This window comes from Manacus candei, unplaced genomic scaffold (genome assembly GCF_025592945.1).
Source record: "Manacus candei isolate 608988 ecotype Guabito, Panama unplaced genomic scaffold, ASM2559294v1 h1tg000065l, whole genome shotgun sequence".
NCBI classification, from domain to species: domain Eukaryota; kingdom Metazoa; phylum Chordata; class Aves; order Passeriformes; family Pipridae; genus Manacus; species Manacus candei.
In genome coordinates, this window is record NW_026138113.1 from 664,954 (window position 1) to 679,768 (window position 14,815).

The window sequence follows — 14,815 nt, forward strand, 5'->3', positions numbered from 1 at the left end:
AGTTCCATCTGCTTTCTTTGGCAGCAGGTGCCATTTAACTGATACATTTCCAAACTAAAAAACTCACTGGTTGGAGTCCGAGTGTCTTTCCAAACAGGATTTTTTCCTTTTTGGGGAACTGTACATTTTTGCATATCTTTAGCTCAATCTCTTTGTTTCATAGCACAGGGTGGAGTCTGAGGCAGGAAATCTGCTCCTAATAACCTTTTAAATTGGATTCTTCAGACAAAGTGAAGAGTGGCATTTCTTTAAATGCCTTCAGGGCATCTGGAAATTCCAGATTCCGTCCCAGCTCTCAGAGCAGCATCCTTGGCCTTCCTAGAAAAATGTGTGTGTGGTGGCAAGTGGACAGAACTGGCTGGGGAATGAGGAAAAGCAGGAAAACCAGAGGTACCTAATGGAAATTATTTACAAACCACTCTGTTTGCAGAAACCTGCTGTTGGATTTATTGGCAGTTTATCTGATGATCGTCAGGGCTTCACTTATTATAATTAGTGTCTTGAAAGCCAGTTTATAACACTGCCTCTTTTCCCCTGAGCTTTTAGTACCTAAATCAGACTTATGCTGATCTTAGAATTTGTAAGAAAATTATAAAAATAATGTAGAAGTAGTTAATTGTATAATAAAGTATTCCAAGTCTTTTGTTTCACACAGACTTTTCTAAACATGAAGCAATTTGTATTTTAGTAAATAATTCCATTCATAGTGCTCAGGATCAGTCCAGCCTCTCTCATTTTATACTCAATTCAATCTCCAGTTGCTGCACTGCTCCTACTTATCTGGCTCAGGAAGTTAAGCCTCAAAGAAGGGTAATAACTGCAAATTTCTTTCCATACTGTCTGCAAACAAGATCTCTTTGCTGTTGTATTTTTATGAGTTTATCTTCAAAAAGGCTGCTATTAACCTGTGAGTTTTTTCATGACCTGGCCTTTTCTTGTCCATAAGTAAAAGCAGAAGACTAATAATTAATGTAATTTCTAGTATAGTATTTTTCAATCCTGGTTATGTCACATATGGCCTGGATGTTCTATTTTTGCTGGTTTTGTGTATTTGTTTAAGGCAAGAGGTTCATTAATGTGTCACCACATTAAGTTTTTGCAGAGTTTCAGTTGTGTTCAAAAGAAGAGATTTTTAAATTTAGTTGTATTTTTTGAAAAACGAGGTATAAATTTACTTGTGTACCCATAGAGGTGGTGGAAAATGCCTGAAGAAATGAGCCTGGCTTTGTAAGAGGTCGTTTTTGGGGAGTTTTGGGTCACTTGAGGTGTTACCTGGTTGTTGGGGAGTTGTTGAGTTCGTTGGGTGTTGTCATTTATGACTGATCCCACTTGGTTGTCCAAGTGGGTTTAGCTTTTCTCAGGGCAGAATAATCCACAACAGATTTTTAGCAATTTTTAAAATTGGTGAATAAAGTTGATCTTAAAGCTGGTAATTGATGTTTTTCTAACTGAGCCAACTCAGAGGCTCCTCTGTAGGTAAGGCTGAGTGCAATGAACTACAGACATGTATCTGTAACGTGGAAAACGTCTGGCTTGTACTTAGTTGAGTTCAAAATTTGATGTTGACTGTTCTTAAATTGCTAACAGTATGTTTTAATAAATCCTCATTTGCTTTATCATTATTATTAATTGATTGCAGCTCTCCCAGGTCTCAGATCCATGAATCTCTCCAGCCATGGCTGTACTTCGGCTTGTCTTTTCACCTCATCCTTGGGACTGGCTTTGCAATGTCTGCTCTGGGCTGATGTTCCACATGCAGGGAATCCAAAGATAATTCTTGATGACTGAACTCTCCCTGACAATGATGGATAACGCTGCTGCTTTTTTGGCAGTTGGCTCTAACAAGGCAAATGGATGGGCTGGGACTTTAAAATTTTAACTGCTCTTGGTTTCCCACCTGCTTGGGGAACAGTTTGATTGTTGACAAGTTTGCTCTCTTGAGGAGCTGCATTAATTTTTAGGGCATAAATCCAGTATAATTTCATGTATTCTTTGCCAGTTTGTGGTTTTGTTCGTGTAGTGCAAGTTCATAAGTGGGTTTTCTCATTCCTCTTTGGATAGGGATCCTTAACTGTGTGTGCAGAAGGCAAAGGAAGCAGGTGGCCATCGGGAGGAAGGAGCATTTTAACTTTATCTTCCTAAATAGAGATGAAAAGATGCAAAGAGTGGCCGTTCTTCCAGATGAACACAAGTGTTAGTGAAAGATAAATCAGAAAAAAAAAAGGAGGAAAACACCACACTTTTAAAAAAGATATTTGTCTATATAATTTGAAAAATATTTAGATTTAATATAATAACTGTAATATTCCTCCAGAGCTCCGACACATGCATGAACCATACATTTAAGTCTTCATGTTCATCTGGAAAATACCAAAGTTCAAGGTCTCATTCCCAGACTTGCTTTCCTTAAGGCTGTGTTTGGCTGGAGGCTCTGCCAGCAGGAACTCCAAGTCCTGCATCCCGAGCTCCTCTGCTCCTCCATTAACTGCTCCTTGTGCTGTGTCTCGGAGAATGAGGAGAACAACTTGTCTGAAAAGTTCAATCCAAGTTTTTCCAAGTAATTTTCATCCATTTGGAGAAACACTTTTGATCTTGCACCTTGTGGAAGATTTTTCCCTCTCTCCAAATGAAAACCTCAGCTGGGAAGAGGAGGAGATGATGGGCCTGGTACTGCCAAAAGTTCTTTTCTGTCACTGGCTGCACTCTGTGTGATTGGCAGGTTATTGGCAATGCAAACCCAGCCATGAAGATTAATGAGCATTTCTGACTCACACGTTTTCCATACTCAAAATGACCTTTGGCAGCAATTTTCTTATACAAAATATAGAATGGCCTTTTAAAAAAAAATTATCAGAGGCTAAATTGAAAACTACACTTGAAAATCATTAGTTGGTATGTTTATTTTTTTAGAAATATTTTCACCTGTAATTTTGCAGATTATTCAGTAATCAGTAAAAAATCCCCAAATATTATATCTGTACATTTCATGCATTTATAACTTTTTACTAAGTTGGGTCCAAGAACAGGCAAATTGCAGAGCCAGTCTCTCCAAGTCCTAATGCTTATGGGGAAAGGAATATGTGAGCACAAGTGGAAAGTTGTGCAGCCTGTGCAGACACGCTGGGCTTGGGAAACACTCCCCCTGACCCCCTGAATGTTTTCTTTCCATCTTCTCCAGTAGTCCTGGCAGCACTCAGAGAAAGAATTGCTTCACTTGGGATCTCAGTGAATATCAAAAGCTTTCCTCCTCCTCCTCCTTGGTGTTTTCTGTATTTCAGTACATAAGGAGTGATTTAAAGTTGTTTCATCTTCAGAGATGGATAGAGTGAAAAAAGAAGTTGGAATAATAAGTGAGGATGCACTTGTCTGTAATGAGTTTTAATGAATTCCTCTGATGGATTTTTGTCAGCTTGGCCTGATATTTTGATTTTATGTAGAATTCTGTGTTTATTTTGTGTATATTTGGTATATTTCTAAATAGATCTGAAAACAGAGATTGGAACATCTCACAGGGAAGTCAATGGGAAGCAAATTCCCGTATCCCTCTCTGCAACTCCCTGACAGGAGGGGGGAACCAGGTGGGGGTCGGGCTCTGCTCCCAGGGATCAAGGGACAGGACAAGAGGAAATGGCCTCAAGCCATGCCAGGGGAGGTTCAGCTTGGACATCTCAGGAGGAATTTCTTCCTGGAAAGGGCTGTCAGGCATTGGAAGGGGCTGCCCAGGGAGGTTTGGAGTCCCCATCCCTGGGGTGTCCAAGGAAGGCCTGGATGTGGCACTCAGTGTTCAGGGCTGGGGGACAAGGTGGGGGTCATTCACAGGTTGGACTCGATGATGTGGGAGCCCTTTTCCAACCTCAGTGATTCCATGAATCTGTGATCTGCAGGGAATGTTGTGGATCTCCATTTCTCACATGTACAAATTGGAGTCCAGGAGAACCCCATGGAACCCTCCTTTTCAAATTTAGTGGGGCCTTTATGTGCTGGTCCCAAGGATTTCCTTTTCTCCCAGCTCAGGTTTCACAGCATGAGCTGTGACAAATTTCTGCCTCGATGGTGCCTCGTTGTCACAATTTGTCAGCGAATTCCGGGGCTGTTTTTGTTCCACGCAGAACACAGACCGGAATCGTAGTTTCTTGATTAACATTTAGGATGTTTTCAATGGAAATGTTCCCTCCTCCTCCTTCTCCTCCTCATGCAGACTTTTGACAGCATCATTCTTTGAGTTAAACACAAGAAATTCCTTCTCCTTTAAGACTGAGAAAGAATTGAGCGACTTCATAAAAATGAACATTCCTAAAAAAAGGCACCACCCCCGCAACTTCTTCCTTTTTTTATGCCAGTTTTTAGTGCTAAGGCTTTTTTTTCAATATAAACTTAATAAGAGCAAAATGCTAAGGACTTTCTAAATGTAATTTTTATTGCATTTATCTCTACAGTTGAAATTAATTATTCAGAGTCTTCATTAAAAATAAGCTTTGGTAAGTGACATTTTAAACAGGCAGCCAGAAGTGATTGCAGGGAAGATGGTGATAAAGAACAGTGTCTAAAAGGAAGTGTAAAATACTTGAACATTTTAAACTGGCCTGTAAAAACTTCCAGTGGAGCTGTTTGGGCAATTTGGGAAATGTAATGGGAGCACACATTGCTGCTGGACAGCATTGCCACGTATCGCTGTGCTGCCAAGTGTTTGATGGGGTTTTTCATTCAAATGTTCAGTGCTGGCATTGAGAAAATGGAAACAAGTTTCCTTTTTTTTAAAAAAATTACAAAATATATAAGTGTTTTTCCCCTTGATAATGGAGAAAATTCTACACAGGTGACTACGAAAGTCATTTTAGACGATATTTTAGATGGCAACGAAAGGAAACCAACAGAACACCCCATTTATTGCTTGCTAAAATTTGAGCTTCACGTGCACATGAAGAGCTCTAGTACAGTCTGTACTTGTCTGTGATCAGCCAAACATCTTCCAGAGCTTCTGCAGGTTTCAATCCAGCAGCTCATTGGCAGTCCATGAGGAATCCCATATGTTGTTAGGAACAGATGCAGTTACTGTAAGGGGGAGGCAGGGCATTAGAACCCGGGGCTTTTTGGAGCCAGAAAACCTGTGGTCAGCCCTCTTACCTGTGCCAAAGTTGGGCTGCATTCATTGTTTGCTCCTGTGACAGGTTCTTATCTTTGCTTTAGATCTTGATGATGGATAATGTAGTGCTTCAGGTCTTGTGTAGACACATGAATGTTCAAGTGAGGGTGTGCTCTGTTACAGCTGAAGTAAACAGTTCTGTCATCAGATTTGTTTAATTTGTGTTTCAGCTGTTTGCCAAAGGAAAATAAATGACCGTCAGTCATGTTTGAGATGCTGGACCAGTAAAAACAAGAGTGGACTGTTTACTGAAGGAAGCAGAGGGAGAGAGGAAAACCTCCCCTGTCACTGAAACACAAGTTTTCTTCCAAGTCCTTTCCTTAAGTTCACCATGAGCAGAAACAGTCTTAGCTATCAAACCCTCAGAATATTGAGTAATGGTGTGGGAATAATGTCCATAATCTCTGAAAACAGATTAGATGCTGGTCTGCATGTGGAGACAATTGTTTACTTCATATTTCCTTTTGCAGTACAATGTAGACAACATTTCTTTAGTTGTTTCCTTCTACGTTGTCATCAGGAGTGATAGAGGTTTTCTGGTTTCTCACACACTAAATGCTTTTCTGTTGTTTAAGATTTTTTTGTTTATATGTGTGAAATGCACACAAGAAACAGTTTAGTCCTGTTGTTATTTAAAGCTCCAACCTGGCCTTGTTTGCCCTGATGCCCCTCGTGTCACTCTCGTCTCCCTGCCCTGGAAGAAAACACACGGTCTTTAATCGAACTCATCATCCAGTTTTGCAATAAATCCTTTCAAATCTTTTTCCTGAGAATTATCCTACTAAAACTGGTGCATTCCCATGTAAATTGGCTGTGGTACCTCTGAAAACGCTCACTCAGACTCTCCAAAGAAGAATTTGGTGGCTCTTCAGAGCTGTGATTTACAGACCTCCCCCTGCCTGTCTCGAATTGATGAATTCTTTATTGCTTTGCCAGGGGTAATGGACTTTTCTATAATTCCATTGAAGCTATCCATCCCTCCCTCCATCCCCTGTGAAGATGGGAGTGCTTGGAATGGTGCAGGTGTCAGGCTCGATGGATGAGCAGCTTTAGCGTCTGATCTGTGGCCACGATGCTGGAGAAGGAGCCGGGCCTGGAGGCCATGTCAGGACTGTTTAAACCACAAAGCTGTGTCAGTGTTTTATGTATCAGGTTTGCTCCTTTCCATTCTCATTTCCTCTCTGATCTCTGTCTTGCAGTGTTGTCCCTCAGACCACAGTGATCCTCAACAATGACCGGCAGAATTCCATCGTAGCCAAGATGGTTGGGCAGGAAGAGCCGTTGAGCAGAGCAGCAGATTCCCTGGAAAACATCCTTAGCAAGTTAGTAGCATGCCCAGGAATCCTCCCCTTCATTCCCTGCTTTGACAGAGCAGTATCAGTTTAAAGTTTGAAGTTCAATTAGAAGTGCAAAATGAGGAATACTCGAGGTGATAGTGATGGAAATGATGGAAACATTGAACCTAGACTTGGATATTTTCTCAAGCTGACAGTAAAGGGAAAGCAATGCTTCACTTTTGATGGGAAAGACCGTCCTGGAGGATCTGGGGTTGGTCCCATGTTATTTGACAGCTGACAGTTAAAGACAGAGTGCCCACAGCCACATATTTTTGCACGATCACTTGAGAACATGCCAAAATCCTGTATTTAACCAGCTGAAGGAGGAATGAGCAGCGGCCCAGGAGGGTTTGTACTATCTTAAGCAAATTTTCAATAAGTAAAACTGGGGATTCTGCGTAGAAAATGGTCTTCAATAATATATTTTCATAAATAATTTAAATATTTTATTTGTTTTGCACACTGGGCTGAGGCTTTTCCATTACTGCAAATTTAGACAGTGTATCTAAGACTTTTTGATTTCTTCTGCTGTTTTCCTTCCATTTTTATTTTGCTGGATAGCTCTGGGTTATAAACAGGATTAAGGAGTTTAAAGGAGTTCGTTTAATAAATTATTTAATAATTTATTTAATAATACATTTAATTTTGTCAGTTAGGGTTTTTAATTCCCTTGTAATGATGTACAGGGCCATAAGTTGGCCTCAATGATCCTCCAGTGCCCAGTCATTCCTTGAACAAGTTGTGTCCTTTCCAACTCGGGATGCCCTGTGATTCTATGCTATTCCCAGTGAAGGTCATGTTTTCCCAAAGTCCCATCCCTTCCTTTCCCACAGTGCCGTGCCGGGCCGTCGGCAGAACACCATCGTGGTGAAGGTGCCGGGGCACGACGACAGCCACAACGAGGACGGCGAGAGCGGCTCCGAGGCCAGCGACTCCGTGTCCAACAGCGGCCAGATGGGGAGCCAGAGCATCGGGAACAACGTCACCCTCATCACGCTCAACTCCGAAGGTACCTTGGCTGTGAGGCCGCTGAGCAAAGGAAATGGGGTGGTGCAATGAACTGACAATCAACTGGCAACTTCCAAGATCATATCGGGGGTCTTCCTTGGAATTTTTAGGAAGCGCAGTGAGATCAGATAAGGGTGGATGTATTTGAATCATTTGCTTGCTGAAAATGTGTTCTAAGGCACCTGAGCTCAGGATGCTTCAACTTTTATAGGTATTCATACAACACACGTGTGTTGTAAAGAGCTTCCAGGTTCTGTTTGTATGTTGTGAAATAGAGTTGCTTCAAAGGTGTTTTATAGAATCATGGAATTGTTTGAGTTGAAAGGGACCTTAAAGATCCTCTTGTTCTAACCCCTTAAGTGGGCAGGGACATCTTACACTATCCCAGGTTGCTCCAAGCCCCATCCAACCTGGCTTTTAACGCTTCCAGGGATGGGGTATTTCTTTTTAGGTCAACGGGGAATCAAAAGCAGATTGAGACTGAGAAGTTCCTCTCAAAAAAATGTTCAGATTGCAGATAGTGCTGATATTTCAATGTGAAAATAAATATAAAATGTTCTTTTTGTGGAGTCTGTTAATAGTTTAGTGTGGCCAGCAGGACTAGGGAAGTGATTGTCCGTCTGTGCTGGGCACTGGTGAGGTCACACCTTGAGTTCTGTGTCCAGTTCTGGGCCCATCACTGCAAGACAGGCATGCCAGGAGCAAAATTGCCAACATCAGGAGGCTATTAATTGTCTAATTCCCTTTTTGACTTGCTTTGGCACAGATTTGCACACACAAACGTGACACTGGCTCTTTATGCCATTGTTGTACATGTAAATTTTGAAGGAACACCTAATCCATTAATGTCTTCAGATCTGATTTTCTTCAGACCTTTAGAACACTCATCCATTAAAAATCTCCCTGAGATGGATGAATGCTCTGAGAATCAGATCAGTGATCCCCACCTCCCTCTCCTTGCCCTTGCACAGGAGGGCTGCTGAGTGACCTCTCCTGCAGGGTGTCACAAATGAAATTATTAATAAAGCAAGGGATGAAGAATGGTAGGGCTGCTGTGCAGACTTGTTTTTTTCAGCAGTAAAAGGCAAAAGTCACAGCAAAAGGCAAAAAATCATCAGCTTTCAGACTATGACAGAATTTTGTGAATCAATTCTTTAGACTTTCTTATCTCTGGAGATATTGAATCAAAGAATGGTTTGGGTTGGAAGGGACCTTAAAGCTCATCTCATTCCAGCCCCTGCCATGGGCAGGGACACCTTCCACTAGACCAGGTCCAACCAGCCCCATCCAACCTGGTCTTAGCACTAATTTAAGTAAGGTCTCATGAACAGTCTCTTTTCACAACAGTTGTCATCCTAACATTGTGTTCTTTTGGATTTTGCCTTCCATTGGGAAAAAATAACACTGGGAAGAACATTAGATCCACACTAGCTTTAAATTAGAGGAGTTTTAAACCCATTCTGTTCAGTACCTGTGTTGTTTCCTGACTGCAGTGAGCTCTCCTGTGCTGGAATGTGTCCATAATCCTGCCAAGGGCTGGTGTTCAGTTGATTAAACCAGGCACCACCACAAAGCTGTTAGAAAACATTCTGACGGTCTCAAATATATTTATCTAAACAGCTTCTCTGGGTAACCTGTTCCACTGCCTCACCACCCTTCCAAGGAAGAATTTGTCCCCGTTATCCCATCTAACCTTGCCCTTAGGCAGTGGGAAGCCATTCCCCCTTGTCCTGTCACTCCAGCTCCTGATGAAGAGAATATCAAATTAGAAATGTAAATCTGTATTTTTTGAGAAGGCAAACTGCTCTGCATTGTGTGGTAACTAAAGGATGAATAATATTTTTTGCAAAGAAAATTCTTTGGTCACATATTGTCTCTTCAACTTGGCATCTGAGTCATTTTACAATAGTAGCATTAAACAGTGCTTGGGATTTGCTTTCCAAATGTGAATCCAAGCAGCTCTTTGTATGTGGCCCAGACTTATTTATCCACAGGATTTTCCAGTTCATGGCAAGATCAGATCTCACATGTTGGATGAGCATTTGCAGCCCTTTCCTGCCAACCCCCTCATGACCAGATACAGGAAGAATGAACCATATCAGAGCAAAAGGGAACCATTTGTATCCTAAACCAATATTTTAGAGCTGGGGTGAAGGCACTGATGGGACTTCAGGAGCTGCAGTGTCTTGTTAAAGCCAAAGAAAATGATAGAACCTGAATTGCTCTGATGTTTTTTCAATTATTGGGAGCCAACAAATGAACGATGGTTTCTTCCAGGTGCCTGTCACGGTTATGTTTGGCATTAACATGGGCCAGTGTGTAAAGTTAAATGTAATGAAGAGGCAAGAAACAAGAAAAAGTGGGCAAAATCCAAATGAGCTCTTTAACCTTTCTTTTAGCACAGCTTTAAACCCCATTGCTGGATTTGTAAGTTAATCTCCAGCCCAACTGTTGCTCCCTTTCATAGATTTAATGATTGCTAATTAATAAAGTCAGTGCTCTATAGTCTCTGGCAATTAATCACTGCCCCTGTGAACTCTTGCAGGGGCTAATTGACAGAAGCTTATTTAAAAAGATCACAGAATCATGGAATGGTTTGGGTTGGAAGGGACCTTGAAGTTCATCTCGTTTCAACCCCCCCACATGATGATGTTGAATCTTCTATACATCAACCAAAATGCTATTTAATTTCTCTAGAAATGGAAGTTTATTTTTGTAGGGTAGGATCTGAGATTTTAAAAAAATTTTTCAAAGATTAATTCATCTTTCTGCCTTTCTGTACCTACCAGTGGTTTGCTGCCACTGCCAGCTCTGCACCCAGCCTGGATAGTAAAATAAACACAATACTGGAGTAGTGGAACATGTTAATTCAAGTGCTTGTGTGGGCAGGTGTCTTCTTTTGTTTTCCCTTGTTTTAAAGGAGTGACTGACAGCTCCCAGAGAGAGAGCAGAGCCTGGCTTTGCTTCCAGGCTCACATGTCAAAGCAGGGGAGTGTATTCCGATGGAAAAACGTGAGGAACAGCTCGATGTCTCTCATCTCCCTGGGTGGGAGAACATGTCCAGAGGGAGCCTGAAAGCCTCAGCAACTCCTGTCTGGTTTGTGTTCTCTTGACAGGGGTTTTCTTGCTGCAAACCTCAAAAGGGCTCCTCCTATTCCCACAGAAATCCTTGTTTGCGTGGCAGCCTCGGCACGCCCCTGCCCAAGCACCGGGATGGTCAGCGGTGTTGGGAGAGAAAAGAATGGACTTAGTACAGGAAAAAAGATTAAAAAATAGCCTTGAAAAGTGAATTAGTTCTGGCTTCAGTAGAATGGAGATAAAGGGAAATTTCCTGATCTTAAAAAAAACCATTGAGGAGAAACTAGAAATTAGTGTGTCCTGGCAATGAGGTTCTGAGTGCAGAGAGGGAACCAGCTTGAACTGACAGAGCTTTGCACTGGAAGTAAAAATGATCAGGAGCCACTTCTGTGATGATACAATATTTGGTGTGAAAAAAGGCAAGGAAGTAGCTTTCCATGTAGCACTCAAAATGCAGGGAGGTCATTAGGAAAATTCACTGAATCCCACAATAGTTGGGGTTGGAAGGGACCTCTGGAGATCGTCCGGTCCAACCCCTGCCAAGGCAGGGTCACCTGGAGCAGGTGAGAAAGGAACACATCCAGATGGATTTGGAATGTCTCTAGAGAGGGAGACTCCACGCCCTCCCCGAGCAGCTGTTCAGTGCTCTGCCACTCTCATGGAAAGAAGTTCTTAATTAATTAGGGAAAGAAAAATACTTTAGGGCAAAATAAGAAAGGTGATTAACTGAGTTCCAGGTGAGTGTGTAAATTTTAAGAAAAGTGTGTTCTTTGAATGTGCTTTTCCTCCCAGCTCCCAGTTATTGAATTTTTTGAAGTCTTTAAGGAGTAGAAGCAACTGAGTGTGGTTGTGCAGAGCTCAGTAAGTGTGTGGATATTTCAGTGGATGTACTAAATAATTCAACTCATCCAGATTCTCTCTAGATATCACACACAAACCTGATAATACAAATAAAGAACCATTCCAAAAGCATTAAAGGATGTTTGAGTGTAGGAACTTCAAATAATGCAGAGTTATTAATGTGTTCATGTACTTAATTGTTCAGAGGGAATTTACATCCAACTCCCAGTCTCTTTTCTTTTCCCTTATTCATTCCATCTCCCCCACACACACCAGGGCTCAGAGTGTTTCTGCCTCGCTCAGAAGTGGCACTGCATTTTCTCTTTTCACCAGATTTTATGTGCCAATCCTGTGTTTGCTCCCTGCAAAGTGCCAGATGTGTTGGCAGCCTGGTAGGCATGATTTTTATATATAATAAAGAATAATTCAGCTTTTGTGCCCTGCAGTGAGACAGTAGATTCATGGTTAACTCCAGTCATGCAAGTCCTGCTTAATGCAAGATGATTGTAAAATAAATTCCCTTTCTGTCGAAACTTTTCAAGCAGGAGGAAAATACAAGAGATAATTTAATGGGGGGATTGTGGTCATAGGTCAGAATAACAAGATAGTGTCTTTTTTTCCAGCCTGTGAGCAATAAAAGAACAGTTGCATGTGGTAAAAACAGTATGTTCTGGACTCAGTGCCAGTAGAAAAAAGAGATTATTTTGCAAATTGAAAAAAATCTTTGGTTCACGTAGGTTAACAGGGTTTGTTAAGCAAGTCTGCAGGCAAAAGGTGTTCCATAAGGAGGAATAGCTCCTATATCCCATAGCAATCCTGTCAACTGGTAAGGAAATAAGTTTGTGATAGGATGAGAATAATTTATTCAGGCTTCCTAGAATGTCTTTGAAAAACATACACATTTATCTGGAGATGGTTTTGCTTTGCCAGCTGTGCCCAAATTTTTAGAAACCAGGCAATTTATCTTCAGGAATAGCCTGTTGTTTTCCCTGATAATGTTAACCAGACTTGTGGTGAGCCCAGACAGAGTGGCATTCAAAACAAGCTGGAATTCATCCCAACCACCTTATTTTTTTGGATGGCACCTGGTTCTGGGAGCAGAAATCAGCCAGTGTGCCCTGTTACATGCTCAGGGTAAAAAGGAAGGTGGAAATGAAATATATATATGTATATATATATATATAAGTTCCAATTTCAGCAGACAAAAGTTTGAGGGATGAGTTGCTTGTTTGAGGGATTGTAAAAAATATTTTTCCTTACCAATTATTAGATACTGGGGAAGAAACTCTTCCCTGTGAGGGTGGTGAGGCCCTGGCACAGGTTGCCCAGAGAAGCTGTGGCTGCCCCATCCCTGGAAGTGTCCAAGGTCAGGTTGGACGAGGCTTGGAGCAACCTGGGCTAGTGGAAGGTGTCCCTGCCCATGGCAGGATAGTCTTTAATGTCCCTTCCAACCCAAACCATTTTAGGATTCCCTGATAATCTGCTGTCCCAGTGATATCTCTGTGTTGCACAATCCAATGTTTGCTCCATCCTGTCGTTTTTCATCACAATAAACCTGCCCCTGACATGTGCTGTGACTCAACCCAGAGGTCACGTTGGAAAAGCAGCTTTTAGTGTTTGAGTTGCTTTTATGTTATATTTTATTTACTGCTTTTGGCTTGTAGTCTGATAAAGCTCAGGCTGCTTAGCCCAGGCCAGGATTTGGAAATACAGATGCTGCTCAGGGTCCTGCTCAGTGTAAAAAGGAGGCGCTGGTCGCTGTGAGCTATGTCACCCTGTTTAGTGACAAGGGGTTGTGGGTCCCAGGAATTTGTGAGTGTACATCCCACCAAACTCTCCTTTAAAGTCACTTAATCCAAGATCAGTCATGTAACTGAATGGCTTATTCACAATAAATTACTGTAACCCTCTGGTATGGAAGGGCTGAGTGACCCCTGAGCCAGGAAGCCTTGTTTTACTGCACAGAGTTGAGTAAACATCGAAATCAAATCCAAATGGTCCCTGTCAGTGAACACTGAAATACTACTGGGATGTTTTTCTGTCCATTTCTATTATCACTGTCAAGAATTCTACTGGAATTTTTGGTTTTGTCTGGAATGAGTCTCATCCTCAGTCCTGTGTTCCATCCTCCACTTGAGCAGGAATTGGTCCTGGGCTCTGTTCTAGTTTCTGGTTAGTCTTGAATGCACTAACTTTTGGCATTGTCTGCACAGATTAATTTTAAGTGAGAGCATAGTATTCCTTTGAATTTAATTAATTTTATTTAATCAATTTAATTCCTAGTGTTCCTTTTTTTTTCTACCAAACTGACAAGCAGGAACAGAAATAAAAAAGCTTCTTAATATATAGAATGTATGTGTTGGTGGGTATAGCTCTGCTCCTAATAAGCTTACACTTTGAATAGAAAGGAAGAGTCACTTGGCAGATGATTAGTGATTGATTAATTATCTTTATGCTGGGCCTTTTCCTTGGTCAACTGGTTGTTTAGAAAATAATGTAGCCAGTAAATTTGAAGAAAGACTGAAATTTTTTGGGGAATCTCTGGCTACATTCTAAATGATTGTCATTGCTTGAGATACTCCTTTTAAGTGATTAAACAAATTCACTTTTGATTGTAATTTCTTAAATTTATTATCCTGCTTAGACTCCTTTTTATCTGATATTTTTTGGGGGGGAAAATGTGGTTCAAAGCTGTTGACTGCTTGAAATTAGCTGTGCTTTCAGAATAATATGGCATTGCAGTAATCTTCATTTTTAGGGGATGACTAAGGCTGCCTGAGAACACTGTGACTGGAGTGTTTTCTCTGGTGTGAGACACTTTAAAAGGCATCTGAGAGTGAGTTGGACATCTGGACTAACTGCACCAGATCCTGGCAAGGCCAGAATGTGAATGGCAATAATTTGGTCTGAATTTGAGAGTAATCTTTATCAGTAGCAGATCCCATGAGCCTCTTTTCATGCTTAAATTCGAAAGGTTATGGAGACTGGGAGGAAAACTTGGAGAGGTCACGATAAGAAACGTTGGCTGTAAGTTGAACCTGACTGGTGGCACAACCAGAGCGTGTCTGATGTGTGTTTGCAGAGGATTATCCCAACGGGACGTGGCTGGGGGACGAGAACAACCCCGAGATGCGGGTGCGCTGCCCCATCACGCCCGCGGACATGCTGCACATCAGCACCAACTGCCGCACGGCCGAGAAGATGGCCCTGACCCTGCTGGACTACCTATTCCACCGCGAGATCCAGGCCATCTCCAACCTCTCGGGCCAGGGCAAGCACGGCAAGAAGCAGCTGGACCCGCTCATGATCTACGGGATTCGCTGTGAGTGTCGCGCCGGGAATTCCGAAACGCAAATTGGGTTTTGTGAGAGCGGGGCCTGGGTCGGTGTTGCAGCTTTTGGTGGGTTTT

At 41.9% G+C, this 14,815-nt stretch overlaps 1 protein-coding gene across 3 annotated transcripts in view; it reads left to right on the forward strand.

Annotated features, from left to right (window-relative positions):
• The window catches only part of BANP (BTG3 associated nuclear protein), a 120,820-nt gene that overhangs the window by 19,909 nt on the left and 86,096 nt on the right, over positions 1–14,815 (forward strand). For all 3 annotated transcript variants that reach the window (XM_051805733.1, XM_051805732.1, XM_051805734.1), the window contains exons 5-7: positions 6,343–6,465; positions 7,314–7,489; positions 14,489–14,728. In XM_051805733.1, coding sequence (XP_051661693.1) covers positions 6,343–6,465; positions 7,314–7,489; positions 14,489–14,728 — 539 coding nt within the window. The remainder of the gene's footprint in view (positions 1–6,342; positions 6,466–7,313; positions 7,490–14,488; positions 14,729–14,815) is intronic.